Source organism: Agelaius phoeniceus, chromosome Z, assembly GCF_051311805.1.
Source record: "Agelaius phoeniceus isolate bAgePho1 chromosome Z, bAgePho1.hap1, whole genome shotgun sequence".
NCBI lineage: Eukaryota > Metazoa > Chordata > Aves > Passeriformes > Icteridae > Agelaius > Agelaius phoeniceus.
Genome location: NC_135303.1, coordinates 62571676 through 62587643, shown reverse-complemented (window position 1 = coordinate 62587643; position 15968 = coordinate 62571676). Strand labels below are relative to the sequence as shown.

General features: G+C 38.8%; 1 protein-coding gene across 1 annotated transcript in view; it reads right to left on the bottom strand.

Moving 5' to 3' along the window:
* Positions 1-15968, bottom strand: part of FREM1 (FRAS1 related extracellular matrix 1) — a 56570-nt gene that overhangs the window by 346 nt on the left and 40256 nt on the right. Inside the window, 9 exon segments of the mRNA XM_077171818.1 lie at positions 1223-1308; positions 8461-8576; positions 9232-9357; positions 9549-9707; positions 9985-10032; positions 10744-10982; positions 12164-12313; positions 13195-13267; positions 14657-14786. Of these exon segments, the coding sequence (XP_077027933.1) occupies positions 1223-1308; positions 8461-8576; positions 9232-9357; positions 9549-9707; positions 9985-10032; positions 10744-10982; positions 12164-12313; positions 13195-13267; positions 14657-14786 (1127 nt within the window).

Sequence of the window (15968 nt, the reverse complement as noted above, 5' to 3'; positions counted from 1 at the left end):
CAAGCAAAACACAATTTAGGATTTAATTAGTCACTTGAATCACAGTTAGTGCCATATGAATAAAAGAAAGTACGCATCTCTGCAATAGTGCATATCTAAAATGTTTTTTTCTCCTTTCATCTATTGCATGTCTGTGACCTCATAGGCTTCTCTTTCGATATTTGAAATAGCAAGGAGTCTGGGCAGCATCAGATGCCTTCAGATTTCTTCTGAATATAAAATACTGCAAATCTTTATGGACGTGATTTACACTGTTTAAATTAACAGTTGTAAAACTAGTTTGTGTTAATTAGTACAATAGAAAATATATCTTTTCCCCTAGCCTCTGAGTTACTAAGACCAATAGGCATGGCATAATTTCAGACATGACTTGTCATCTTATGAGAGACCATAATTGGCATGACAATCTTTTACTCTTTATCTTTGTCAAATAAGTTTATTTCTTTCAAGTTAGCAGAATTATGATACCATTAAACATGATCCAAAAATAACTATTTTTCTAAGTTAATTTAGTATACCTAGTAGGTCCATCTCAGCAAATTACTAAGAGCTGATTATCACAGTTCAGAATCAGAGAGAAAGAACAGCACTGAGGACAGTGTAGCAGAAACAAGGTTAGAAAAAAGCAGTAGCACTTGTATATGAGCTAAGGCAGTAATTCACAGAAAGGAGGTACTAAGACCCATCCAAATTCTTTCTATTTATCATTAAATATTAAGTGCCTAATAAGAAGTAGCTAAATCTGAAATGATATGATGAAATATTCTTCAGCTTATCATCTAATTAATTCATAAGATTTCTAACTCAAGACAACACCATTAAATTAGGAGTAAAACAAATAATTATCTAAGTTAAAACAAAATAAAAGGAAAAGCTAAATTAGGGATAAATAAAGTAACAGGTGAAAGAAAGATAAGATAAACAAAATTGTAGGAGCTGGAACTATTTTCTTCAGCTTGTGTCAAAATAGGAAAGGTTTCAAGGCAAAAACAGTCCAGCAATAGACATCATGATAAACACATCTTTTTGATAAAGACTTATAAAAGTAGCCAGGTAAATTATGGGTTTTTGGTTTATGCCTTGCACTGAAATAATAAAGCAGCAGAATTATGAGAACAATACAGTGTTTGAAAACTGGGCGTGAACTGCTACAGCAGTTTCTGCTTTTCAACATGCACAGGAACTGCAATCTGCAGGAGGAACTTGCAGCCAATATACTTGCCTATCCAAAAGGGCATCTTCCCACTGAAGTCCCACAGCCACTGCATGTGTTGTTCATTAGCTACACTTGTTAGACTCCCCAGGTACCTAAACTCAACGAGAGAGGGCAGAGTAATTAGCATTCCACAGAGTGACAGACAGCTCCCATCAACTTATCAACAATGGGTGTTGATTGTACTATAAAGCATATAAATAAGGAGTCACAGGAACACCACAACTTACTGGCATGAAGGAATAATTACATGAAGTCTTAAAATTGTGGATTACCTGGGAGGAACCAAAGTCCTAATCTGGTTTCTCTAACAGAAAAATTAAATCAGTTTGGCAACTGAAGGAAATGTATACCGGAAATATGTGCCTCATACTCACAAACTGTGTTTTAAATTATTGGCACAATTATTGATACCTTATTTTCCATAAAATTATAAACTTCCTACACTGAAATCCAAGCCACTGAATGATACAACTTCTTCTATCTGGTAGTAGAGCAGGAGATATCTTTTTAAAATCATATTTTGACAATAATGAAGCTTTGAATAACACATTTACGTGGTAATGTGGTTCTGAGAAGTAATGATAGAATCCCAAAATCATAGAATGTCCTGAGTAGGAAAAGACTGAAAAGACCATCAAAATCTAGCTATTGGCCCTGCACATGACAGCCCCAAGAACCACAAAATGTGCCTGAGAGCATTGTCCTAACACTTCTTGAAAACTGTCAGGTTGGTGCTGTGACCACTTCCTTGGGGAGACTGTTCCAATGCCTGACCACCCTCTGAGTGAAGACTCTTCGCACTATATCTAATCTAAATCTCCCCTGTCAAAATTACACACACATCCTCTAAAATCAACATTCGGGTTATTGCATCATCCCCCCCCCCTTCCATTTCCTTCCTCTGCCTCTATCCCCACCCTTTATTTTTTGCATTTTCATCCTTTTCAAACAGAACATCTTCAACAAGCTGAGATACTCTGTTTCTCCATCCTCCTGTGAACCTACACTCAGTAAATGCAGGTATCCCATGGGTTCCCCCAGTTGTTCATCACAAGAAATTTGGTATCTGGAAAGCAGCACATTCTTCAGAGGATTATCTGCAGTGGCTATGCATTTAGTTCAGATTGGAGAGAAATTTTGGTTTGTATTAAGCAGACTAATTTCCGAATTAAGTCAATGCATAAGATCTGTTCTGCATTTGTACTTATAGTTTGCCAGCTCCAAAGGAGGATTTGCAAACTTTAGCCACTGAGTGGCCTTGCTACTGAGAAGTCTTCCAACCAGTACCAAACACACAAGCACCAGCAGGCTACTCTTAAGCCATTTAGAGATCAGGCTAAATCTTTGGTCAGTAAGAGACAAATGTCATTCTTCACATTTGCTGGGAACTGTCAGCCATCAGTGGCTCCACTTTCTTACTTATCCATCTTTGTGTCTGCCTTGGTATATCACCTTTTTACATGTCACACCTGGTGTTGCCATCCCTCTGATGCTGAACATCTGGTGCTGACGTTTATTTTGTCCCATATTTCTGACTGCTGCTCAGTCTAAAAGTGATGCCAACCCCTTCAGCCTCCCAGAATATCGTGGGTGACAGTTGATAGGGCCAGAGCAAACAATGCTGTTCATAAAAATATTTTAAGAGAGGGAAAAAAACTTTTCTAACATCAGAATAAGTAAATGGTATTGTAAGGATTTTACTAATTTCATTACTTTTGCCAGATAACAGAGACAGAAGATCACTATTGCTCCAGATGAAGTGATAACTCTCTTCTTTAGGAGCTGGGGAAGCAACCAGGCCTGAAGAATGGCATGGCAGACTTGAGCTCACTATGGAGACCATGAGCAGATGTTAGAGTGAAAACCCACCATTAAGCATGCTGCCTAGTTAAAGATCCATGCCTGGAGCTCCATTCCCGTTATTGCCCTGTATGTCTTCTAAGAGTACTGATCCCATGGATTTCATATGATGCCACACAAAGGGAGCAGGAAAAATTTACATGAGAAGAATTCAAAGTAGTAGTCCACAATACTCTGCACAGTCCATACCACAGAAAATCTGGACCATTCCTTAATCTGGGCCCACAGGGCCAGGATATGAAATAAATTCATTGTGTTTCTGAGGGGGGATGCTCCTGCTGCAAAGTCCTCCTCCATTATCCCTGCAGGCCAACCAAAGCAGGAGGGGATGGAGCTGCCCTCTGCTCCATGCTGCACAGTGGATCTGCCAAGGCCAGCAGGTCAGCTGGGTGTTAGCCCTTGCCTGTGCAATCACAGCTGCCCTGGGGCAGGCACTGTGCAGTAACAACAGGCCCATCAGGAGCACTCTGAGTTCCTGGGCCACCAGAGAACAGCCTGTAAAGGTTCACACTGACACCTGTGTACACTTTCCTCAACTAAAGGTGTGGCAGAACAGCCTCAGAACTGTCTGGTAGCAGTCACGATTGTGCACCCTCTGTGGTAGAGGCCCCCAAAACTGCACCCAGTGAAGGTGTCAGCCGAGCTTAGCTCTGCCTCTCATCAGGGTGAGATGTGCCTGTTCCACCCTTGGGACAGGCTTCCACTCTTCTGGGCCAGTCTGCCAGGCAGAGAATCTCTGGTGAGCTAGGAACAAAGCTGTTACACTGACAAACACTGTCAGGAATTTTCATACTCCATCTTCTTCTACAGACAGAGTCCAGGAAAGCAGGCATAGCTAATTCAGGTTGTCCTCTCAGGCTAACTGCTTCAGCAGCAGGATTCCATTCTGCCTCCCAGGGGCTTGCACTGGCCAAATGGACCTGAGAAGAGGTTTGCACAGCAGTTTCTGTGGTATCACTACTAGGTGAACAAGAACAAAAATAGAGCATTTTATCTGGGTTCTGCTTAAGGACACTCAAAACCCAGGAACTAAGTAATTTACTTTAGGTGAGCATAAAGCACTATGCACCAAAGAGCATCAATATGTGTCAGTAACTGCTCTATCATTTATGACAAACAGGCGTAGTCTGAGCAATAACAGTTTCAGACTTCACATACCAGGGAGAGTCTTCATCACTGTGAAAGAAAAGCACTACAATAATTATAATTTAACCTAATCTTTTCTCTATAGGAGTGCTTTCTAAGTACAGCTTCACAAACACATTACGGAAGAGAGAACAACTGTTCTAATTGTTATACCTGTTTAGGGGGGTTGTGTATTTTAGGGAAATCCAAACCATCCTGAAAGAACATAGCACCTCCATAATGTTACTCACTGAACCTTGAGGCATAGGATCAGACACCGGAAATTACAAGATAATGTTATTTATGGAGTGTGCATCTAACACTTCCTAATGTAAATTAGTCAAGATAAGGAGTTATTGTGCCTTATTAGGGAAAGAACCCAAACAAAACAAAAAACAAACACCAACCAAAAGAAGCCACAACAAACCCACACACATAACTTTTTTCTGTGCTAAACCATCTATTTAAAATTGTTCCTGCATGCTTTATAATTTTTGTTATTGAGTCAAAAGCATCCTTTATCTTAGAGCAGTTGCACAAATTATGGAAACATTTTGGGTAGCTATTGACCTTGAAATATTATATGGAAAATACTTAGCACAAAGACTTTACTGATTTTCTATTAAATTGCCTGATGTATTTAAGAGTCTTGCACCATTTTGGTAAATTTAACAATGGCAAAAGCACACTCGACTAAGTATGAAGGTCTCCATGAGACACAACATTTTATTTGAACTGCTGTAGTAAATCCGTGTCCTATACTGATATTGAAGGGTGTGGGGGGTGACTGAAAGACTGTGCTTATCTCAGTCTTTTGTTTGGTCACCTAGGGAGTTATCCTGATGCCTTGAAATAGGTGTCTAGTGTTGCTTACAACACCTCCTATCTTTCAGAACATTCAGATGAGAGTGGCAGACATGATGCAGAGCTTGCAGGAGCCCTGCACTTCCAGACTGGCAGTTGAAAGCCAGACAGCATACACAAGGCCTTTAAAATTACTCTAGGTACCTGGATTCCTCTGCTGGAATCACACACAATAATATGAGTTAACCAGTCACTTAGAGAACCAGTACTAGAAGAGGACTGATGTTCCTAGGGAACACTGAGCCATCATGAAGTATCTAATCTATTACTTTAGATGGGGTTCTGCCTGTAATTCTGAAGGACTGGGGCCAGCTGTTCAAACAAAATAACGTGTCCTGCCTTACACAGCTAGCAGTAAAGGACCTGAAACCTAATAATATTTGAGCTTCAATTAAATGTTCAACTTCAAAAAAGATAAAGGTATAATATGACTAACAAGGCAAAAGACACAACTGTGGGTTCTATCTATGCAGGATGGGAGAACTTCAGTGGCAGCAGTGAAACCATCTCACACACAAGTGAGCCCTGCTGTGCTGACCCTTGGGGAGGACACGTTCCTATTGGATAAACAAGAGCTGTGGCATAAATCATCAAAATTGCTTCTAAATCAGTCTGCTGTGGGATCACTCAGCCATAATATCCCCCAGATGCTTCTCTTCACGTTGCCAAGAGTCTCTTCATGCATACAAACAAAGCTAGAGAAATGAGTTCTTAAACCACCTTTCTCTCCAGTGTATTGGAGAAGGGTTAGAAATAGTGCAAGATTTTCCCAGCAATTAACAGAGATTTCCCTGTACCCCCATCCCCAGTTTAACACTGATATATAGAAACTTGAATCAAGACAAGCACTTATTTTTGTCTGCTTCTACCCTTGAACACAGAAACTAAAGAAAAGGGTTGTATACCACCTGCAACAAATGCATGCAATGTATATCAATATAAACTCAAACAGGCCTGCATTAGCCCATGCATATGTACTTATGTCTAGACAGCAACTGCTTCCACAACAAATAGCATTACTGTGATGGAATAGAGTCATAAACTATCATGTTGGAAAGAACTCTAAGGATCATCTGGCAAAAGGACAGTCCAGACAAGATGGGCCAGCCCTCAGTCTAGCTAAACCTTGAAAATGTCTGATGTTGGGGAATCTGCTATCTCCCTGGGGAGATTCTTCTAATGGCTGATCTCACAGTTAAAAAAAAATTCCCTTGTGTGTACTTGGAATCTTCCCAGAAATAACTTGTTCTCGTAGCTGTTCATCTTTTCTATGTGACTCCTAGTAAAAAGGAAGTCTCTATCCTCTTCTTAGCCACCCTCTAAATATTTAAATACAGTGATAAGGGCTCACCTATGCCTTCTTTCTTCACATGGCAGGCTTTACTGTCCTTTGATCAACTTTGTGGCCCTTGTCCAGACACTTTTTAGCCTGCCAACTTCTGTATACTTTTTGTATAGCCTGTTCCCAAGTCCATCATCTCAAAATTGCAAGACTGTCTCAAAAAGGGTAGGGCAGGAGACTGTTAGTGAATCAACTTCAACAATGCTTGGGCTCTTTTTCCTGTTCTGCATAATAGAAAAATTCTAGCAAGACAAATGGATAGGAGTTTAAAATTATGCCATTTTTTGTAGTAGTAAAAAATTATTCTTTTTTCATGAAAGTTGGCTGATTTACTGAAAGTCAATTCTAATATTTTCATTTAATATCTAGTTTGTTGATCTATTGAAAATTGAGGGCTGACCTCCATGGTAGTTTTATTTCCCTGTTGGAAACATTTAAATGTCAATAGAATCCGTATTAATAACAGAAACACCACAATTAGTGCTGGTGATGATTGCTGGAGGAGCTGGGGAAAAGCACAAAATAAAATTTAATAAGTTATGTTCTTTTACCACATTTTAGCATGTTCCTGGAGCTGTACTTTTGTAAATTAGTTCCAGATGGAGGCAAGGAGTACTCCATTTACTAGGATAAATCTTCCTTAGTCTGTGCTAGTATGACATTAATTGAATTAGCACTGCCCTAGGATTCATTTCCTCGTGGATTCAGTGATATGCCTTGATTTTCTGTGTAGCTTTTTTAACACTGTCCTTTAGTTACTGTTGTTTACATTTATTTACTTTTATTCAGTTTAGTATCTATATTGCACACTATCAAGAAGCTACCACTTACAAAAAATATGGGTCACAAAGACCACACTCTTTTAGAAGATAGGAAACACCTCCCAGAAGAGTGACATTTGGTTCCAAGAGATCAATTCACTATTGAAGCCTTCAGAAAAAAACTCACAATTTATAGCATTGTTTGTTAACAAGTAGCATTATAAAAGCAGATAATAACAAAAAAAATCAGGAGCTGAAATTGTAAGTAAACCAAGTATTAACACAATATTTAGGGTCAGCTCACAAGAGGACATAACATTTACATTTTAATAAAAAATATCTTCCATCAGCTGGGAGGTAGTAGTATCAAGACTTCTCTTTTGCATGTTACCAAGACAACATAATCTGGCATAACTAAGTGGAATGAATCAATGCTTGTTATGCATGCTTGGCCATGATTTACTGTTCAGCATGTCCTTCCATTACTTTAGGAACATACGCTGTTTCTATCATTTCCCACTCTTCCTCGTTTCAATTTTCCTTTCGAGTAATGGAGAGGTCTAGAGTAATGGAGAGGTCTGTTTAAGCCCCTCCTATTTTTCATATTGGTTTCCAACCTGGTGCTCACAATTCAGGATAAGGTACAGAGCATATCTATCCTTGGACAAGCTACATGATATCATGGCTAAATTTTTTTTCCAGTGCTAACCTAATAGATCTAAAACCAAAATCTCAAACATGTATCTAGAAAACAAGACTGACAGGTTTTTTGTCTCCTACTTTGAGACAGCTATTATTATTATTACTATTGTTGTCATTACTGTTGTTGTTGTTGTTGTTGTTATATCCTTAAAAAGTCAGAAATGCGCTGTTAAATTGAATGTAAAAGTTTTCAAATAGTTACAGAATCTTCAAAGCTGCATCTTCAGAAGAATACAGTGAGGCACACAGGAGTTGGCTATATCAAGAGGAGGTAGTGCCAAGGAAGTGGTGGGTAAGAGAGGAATAAATTCTGAGTCTCTACTGACTCTGAGTTTCTCTTCTCCCAAACTAACTCTCCCATTAGAAAAATATCCTCACTGCAGATGGACAGCTTTGGGAAACAACCATCTGAAGCATTATGAGACTAATATTTCTATCGTCCACTGTGTTTGAATCCCAGGATTTGCGCAGTTTTGGGGGTAGCTGTGCAGAGCAGCCAAAGCTTGGCTTATCCAAATAAATTTGGTCTCAAGAGCAACATTCGTCTCAGGGCAACAGCACTGTACAGCAAATGCATGATGGTATCTTACTGATCTCTGCAAGCCTGAGCAGCAATGTTCCAGGTGACCTTGTGATTCACTACCAGGAAGTAGCAGCTGCCCTCATGATAAGTCCATCCAGAGGGACATTTCTTCATAGTTACCTCCTAAAATAAAAGAGGAAGAGGTAAAGCAGACTTCTGTCTATGCACAGATAGCCTGTGCACTAGTGTGCACAGAATTAAACCAAGCATGAGCTTCGGTGTCTATAAAGATAGAGCATTGCTTAAAAGATTTAAACAAATAAAGCCTGACAGAGGATCCTATTAGTAGTTTTGATGGTGACAGTAGGATTCACTTCCAAAAATCTTCTAAAGACTTTGTATTAGTTTGGGCACCATTTTCTGTCTCCTGTACTCTGTACAGGGAAAGCACTGCATTAAAATTCAGCATGACATCTTAAGTGGTGGGGGGAAAGTATGTTTACAGAATACCTAAGTAAGCTTATTTTACTAAATTCCACCTATTCTCCCACATACTTCATTCACTGACTGTGTTATGTCCCCATTGCCCCAAGCACCACAACACTAATGCTCATGTGGTTTGTCCAGGAGCACCTGTGGATGACAGAGAGAAAAGGCAACCACAGCAGTCAAGTCCTCATCATATTCCTGGGAAACTTTTGTTTCTGCTGAAAGCAAACCTGAATCTGGTTAACATTTGTGCCCTTTTCAAGTAAATAACAGGTCCTCTGCTTTAGGGTATCACCAATCCTAGACTCCATGCTCTCATGTAGATACCTACACATTGCTACATTTTTACCTTGCTTTGGGAATTCCAGAATTTCCATGATATCCCATCACACTGAAATAACTTCTGTGTGCTTTCTTCATAATGCAAGAGACCCTTTAAATCTGGTGTACAAGCCTTTTGAAAAGAGTTAAAGTCCTGGAAAGAGAAAATGTCATTTGAATATTTGAAGGAAAATAATTACACAAAACAAGTGAAATGAAACAGATTAATTAGGTCTTATATTAAAATTGTCTGCCATGAAAACTCTTCTAGGTGTTAAATCATTTTGGAAAACAACATGACTGAAAACAGATGGTGAAAATTCCCATGGAAAAAAGATTTCGTACCTTATGTCTTGATCTTGGTTCAGCTGCAAGTTTTGCCTTATCAGCCAGTGGGATTTCTGTCTTCCTAGAGGAGATTACATTTATCTGTGGTTGTGCTTTCTTGTTGGTTTCAGCTGAGGAGGTGTCATCCTCTATTTTGAGTGATACAATCCCATGATACTTTATTTTACAGTATCACACAAGAACAGGAGAGGAAAAGAAAGAGTTAGTATACACAAGCAGCTCCTTAATTTAGTTTATTTAAACTAAATTAAAAATAACAAAAATTAATTATTTTACAAATTATCACAAATAAAGGGAAATTACACCAAAGAAAAAGAAAGATAGAAAAATAAAGTATTAGACATAACAAATTTTTAGGAGTGATAAAGCCTGGAAAGAGCAGAATCAGAAAGAAATCATGGAAATATCCAACCAACACCCCTAATACTCTTACTTTGAAAATCACATCTGTTTCATTTCTAAATACAGATGAAGGAGGAACCTGGAAAATGTAGAACAGCAGAATGAGATGGGTATGTTCATGTATTATAGAAACAAGACTTTATGCAACATTTACTACTACGTTATACATCATGAAGAGCATGTCTTGGTTTAGTTCTTTCTCTTTTAGTATAGAAGCACATAATTTCTGAAAGGAGCCATTAAAAAGCACAAATTACAGGTGTAATGCTCAGTGTTCATAAAAATAGATTCCAGTAATTTTTAAGGTCACAATAGCAGAAAGTTATTGAATACCTAACTAAATCAATATAGCTTAAGCAGGAGAATCAGTGGAAAAGGTTTAATTAACTATTCCCTGTTTAAGCTAACAGTATTTTCAGCTTTATAACTTCAGTACCAGATGCACAGCTTCTATACATTTGCCTAGTTCCACCAACTTCTAACTTACCCATAATTTTTATAAGATTGGAAGTTTCATAATTGCTGAAGTTGCTTCATGCCTGTTTCCTCCCCCAAGTCTTGATTTTATTCCTCTCTTGCATACATGGATCCAAAATGTTTGGTTTGTTTTTTGGCTTTTTCCTTACAGTTTTTTTTTAAATAGCCCCAGGTCTGACTCAGAGCAAACTCATGTAGTTTATAGTTATTGTGTGGTCAGATCGAATTGCTACAAAAATGACAGTTAAATGAAGATGTCACATCACAATAAATTCACAAATCAGTTCATCACTGAACTACAGAAGTGTCTTACTATTCTGCCATTTCCAGTTACTCTCAGCCTGGTCCGTGACCGATTCGCCAAACTGTGCTCCTGCCACAGATCCCCTCCATGCCCTCTCATCCCTTTGGAGGGAGGCAGTGGGATCCTTTCCAAGGAAACATTGCCAGGCCTGGAAGGTGATGAGGAGCCTGAGGAAACTGGAAACAGCATGTGTCTCCCCCAGAAGTCATGCTTGCTTTGGCCAGAAGAATGGGAATAGCTGCATTGACCTGAAAGCATAGAAAATGGCAGATGGTCAGCTTTAACTGCATGAGCAAATACTGGTCATGTTCACATGGGCACATAAACAGCTTTTCCTTAAAAGCTGGATGATTCTTTCACTTGAAGTAGTTGATTTGCTGTTTGTTCAGTCACCCTCATTTCTGGGGTTATCTATGACTGTAACTGCAACTACTTTCTCTATAAGATTTTATATGTGATGCATCTGTCTACCCACAGGTCAGAATTCAACCAAGCATCTGCTGAAAACACCTGCTTTCATTCTTATACTGGGCTTTGAAGTGCTGGGGTTTTTGGCCATGAATATACAGGTATCTTTAACTACCATTGATGATATTTCCATCATCTCCAGAGAAGCTTCTTCTTGGAAATCCAGGATACTGTTGTTTCAATGAAGTCGCTGCATCGATTAAGTCCTGATTTACAATAGGAATATTTAGAAGACAAATTTGAAATTTTAAAGTGTCTTTTTGTAACATGAAGCCTAATTCATTGCAATATGTATATTTTAAATATTGTTTCATCAAACACCAGAAGAAGAGACACTCTTCAGCAGTCAGAGGCTGCAACTGCTTTTCTAGTTATTTCTATTTTTCTACCATTTTCCTATGATTCTGTTTCTACAATTGGCTCCTTTTTGATCTGATTTCAGACACGCCACATTTGATCACTGAAAAATATAATGATAATGCAGTCTTCAAAGACTAAACTATTTGCTGTGAAGTTATGGACTGTGCTTTTTAAGTCTTGGAAAATATATTGCTAAGAGATGGATTAATTTGCTACATTACTTTTTGACAGAAGAGTAAATCTCTTTTAGAGGGTGTGTAACAACTAAATAATAACAGGGAAAAAACCTAATGGATCTAAACCAATTTTTCCCCACTTTAGTAAATGCAAACTGAACTCATGTTGTTATGAAAAGTGGTTTCTTTCCTGGCATTTTTCTCGTTTTGTATTCGTTGCTTTTCTCATCCTGTGTTTCCTAGGAGGATGCATATGATTTTGTGAGAGAATAAAGGGCCTGCAAGTGTCAAGCCTGTTTTCTCTAAAAATAATTTAGGCAGTTTGGTCTAATGGTGAATGTTAGGAACAACTCATGGTTGAAAATAGGTAGCTATTCAGCCAAGATTGTCCCACCTTTTTAGTCACAAAGATCAAAAGAGAATACCTCCTTTTGAGTCCAAAATTTTCACTACAGCTTTTGTCCGTGTGCCAAGAACAGTATTCACAGGGGAGTTCAGAACTACTTCAAAGACTTCATCATCTTCCTCTAATCCGTCATAGGTAATTGCTATATTCCACGTCTTGGTTGACACTCCTAACAGAAATAAACATTTTAATTACTCTTTAAGTGCTATTTCAATCAATCAGGGTGTCAAAGAAATAGATTAATTAACATGTCTGCAGCTAGAGCAGAGTAGATTGTGTATGCTATTGTGCTCCTACTGACTGACTGGACTCCTGCTGTTCTTCCAAATAACATTAAGTTTGAATTTGTTCCTGGTCAATGATGATTCAGTTGAAGTGCATACACTGTAACAAAATGCTGCTGTAGATGTGCAAAATTTCACTGCAATACATTTATTTAGGACTTCCACTGATTTTCAAGAGAAAATGTATCATAGAGTTTGTATCTGAAAAGTTTAACTTTAAAGATGGAACAGTTATTTAAAATACCTGCAAATGGATCAAAAACCATGTTAGATGGAAGTGCAACCATTTAGGCAAATCTTACCATTGTTTTTTCTTGTTTCCTTGTCTTTACTGGGTAACTTCAGGATTGTATGTGAATGAAATAGGGCCTTGGACATCTTGAATAACCTAAGTTGTTCTCAGTTTTGTCTAAATTTGACCTGTGTCCGGGGCTTTACCTATAATGACTGAAGTCCTTAAAGCATCCCACAGTTCAGCTCAGGGTGAGTCCTATCCAGCCTAGTTGTTGGGAGATCAGGAGACATCATATCAGCACTTTTGATATTTTAACAAAAGTAAAAGACTGTGGGAAATCTCATGCCAAATAATAAGGATACCAATTCACTAAAGAAGCCCACAGTACTTCCAAAAAATAAGCTCAAGTCTTAAATACTATTCAGCTTCTCTAGCTATAGATATGTAATAGATTTTAGTCTCCAAAGCAAGAGGTTGCTCTTCTAAAATCAGTGAATTAATTTTAGAATTACTCAGTACACTATTTCATACCTGGATCAAACTGAACAAGCTTGGACGGAGTCACTGTGAAGTCCTTTCCCAGCCTAGCAGATATTTCATTGACCTGAGAAGAAATCAAACAGTAAATACTACACTGTGACTCTTTTCACCAAACCACTGCACTCTGCTGCATCCAGAAGGTACTTTGCATGTCTCAAATAGACAGGCCAACCCATACATATACTTAGACTGGGGAAAAAGATAAAGAACTGAAGAATAAACCTTCTTATGTGCAACTGTCATTCTGTTCTTGCTTATGGCTTACAAAATTAATCATTAAAAAAAATCCCTATCTTATAGTTTTGCTAATTCCCCTCTGAGATTGCTATTTGACAACACCAGGTAACACTGCTGTTCACCATGCCTGGGGACCCTGCCATACCTGGTTCGGAAAAGCACATCCTGTCATCTCAGAAGAGCAGCAACATCTTGGCCATGTTTTCCTATTTGGCTCTTTGTGCTATCTTGAAATAAGCTTTTTCGCACAGAGCCTTCTGTCACTCCCAAAGACTCATTAGGATAGATGTGAACCCTACATATGTAAATATAGGGATTCCAGCAACTCCCTGAAATTTCACAGGAGGCACCAGAGGACACCAGTTTCTGTACTGTGGATGTTTCCAGCTCTTGATGCTGGAATCAGTTTCACTGGTCTGTTTCTGCAAGTGACTGCTGGAGTAGAATCACCAAAGTCTGTGAAGGGTAAGACAAGATGTTCCCTGAGGGCATCATTAGCAAAATTCCCACTCATTTCAGTAGAAGAAAAACAAAATTATGTTCTGTATTAGGGGTATAATCCTGAGAAGCTCTGAGGGGGGAAAATGGTATTTCTCTAGCAAGGGGAGCTGATAAAATACTGGAATTTCCTTTTTATGAGGAAAGATACAATTTGTGAAGGCAAGTTGCACAAAACCTGCTTTACAAAATTATAGCCTGCAGCTTTCAGTCTAGTCTTTTTGACATAAGACAGAGGCAGTCATTGAAGGTACAGGGGAATTTCCCTTGGCTGTGGGCAGTAGGGGGTGAAATGGAGAAGGCTGCCATGGCTGTGTAGTTGAAGTACCTATACGTCCTGGGCTCCTCCAGCCTGAGAAGGCAAAACAAAAGCCCCAAGGCCCTAGATTGCCCAAAACCTGGATTTTAAAGTGGCAGATCCTGGAAACCAAGCTTCTGAGCACAGTGCCAGAGGAAACTGCCTGCTTTGTTTTTTCATCAAAACTGAAACGCTGCTCCAAGATATTCCAGGTTTGGTTAATTAACATTTCTACTTAAAACTCAAGAAATTTTGTCAGAAGTGTTTCAGCCATCTGCAGTAGCAGGGACAATGTCCCAGTAAGTATGGATTGAATCACATGGCCTCTTTGATGATTATTGAATTATATTTATATCTGAGGAATAAAATAACAGGCTGTACTTATTATTATTAAGTTAGGTTGTTGGCTTTTGGCTTTACCTTCACGGTTATAAAGGCAGACTCCCCCAGGTGTCCTGCCCTGGTGATTTTCAGAGACACTACTCCTGTGTTTTCACACACCTCATATTCTGTCTGTAGCATTTCAATTCGAGACCACCGTAGCTCCAGTCTGTGGGAAAGAAAGGAATGTGAGTTTAGAGCAAAGCCACCTGGCCAGCCGCCCTCAGCCCCTGCTGCTCAAGGGCTGTGTGAGGAGCCTTCTCTCCCGACTGCTGATTTAGCCAATACACATACTGAGTCTTTGTCTCCAAATCAACATATTTGTGTGATTTAACTGATTAGGAAGAGGCAGTAATAAATCTTCCAGACTAGTCCTGATGTACCCTAAGCCACATTTGAGCCTTGTTTTACAGCCAGAGGGATTCTGCAGTAACTTTGAGAAGGGCAGTTTGTCCATTACAACAATAGGTCTAGACAAGTTATCACTGTTTATCCTGGTTGCCTTTAGCCTTGCAGTTTTATTATACTCTCACTCCCCAGTCTTTCCTCAGCAATATCCTCCTTTCCGCCCATCTGCCTTCATGTATCCTCTATCTCTCCTCCTGTAGCACACAGAGTATGCTCTAGGACTTTTCTGCCTCTCTGCAAGGGACTTCTCTTCTTCCCTTACTTTAGTACTCGGCACACTTCACTCTTCAACATTTACCCTATCTGATTCCAGGTGTCTTATGCACTGAATTTTAGAATTTTTTATGGAGTTATCTTCTGAACCTCAGAAGACTGTGTGCTGCACAGGATCACAAATAAAGATCTTTCCTTTTTTAGAGCTGTAATAAAAATTAGTAAGAGTCAGAGAAGGATGAATGAGATTGCAAAAAAGGAAAATAAGCTGAGCTATTTACAATTTGTACTTTACTAATACAAAATTCTAGGCCTTTCACAGCTGACTAGCTCTATCACCAGTGGAAGTTCTCTCCTGTCCTCCTTTACCATCTGATGCTGATTTTGTGGGAAACCCATTTGGAAGCTGATTTGCTTTACTTTTGCTAAAGAGGATGGATGTGCCAGATGTAGTCCAGCAGCATTCAAATAAAAGCTGGGACATGAACAATAAATTGTGCATTTTGAAACAGTTATCATTAGGTGATAACTACTTTAAATTGAAAAAATACCTCACAAGCTTTTAAATGCAATATTAAAATGCTATTTTTTCACTAAACTTCCCCTTTGGTCTACTAGCAGATAACTTCACTGAAACACCTATTTTCTGCAAAAGAGTTTTTTCTTTGCTCTTCTCCTAAAGCTGTGCTATGCACTGTCATTCATTTAAAAGGAGTTGCATTTTCCGTGA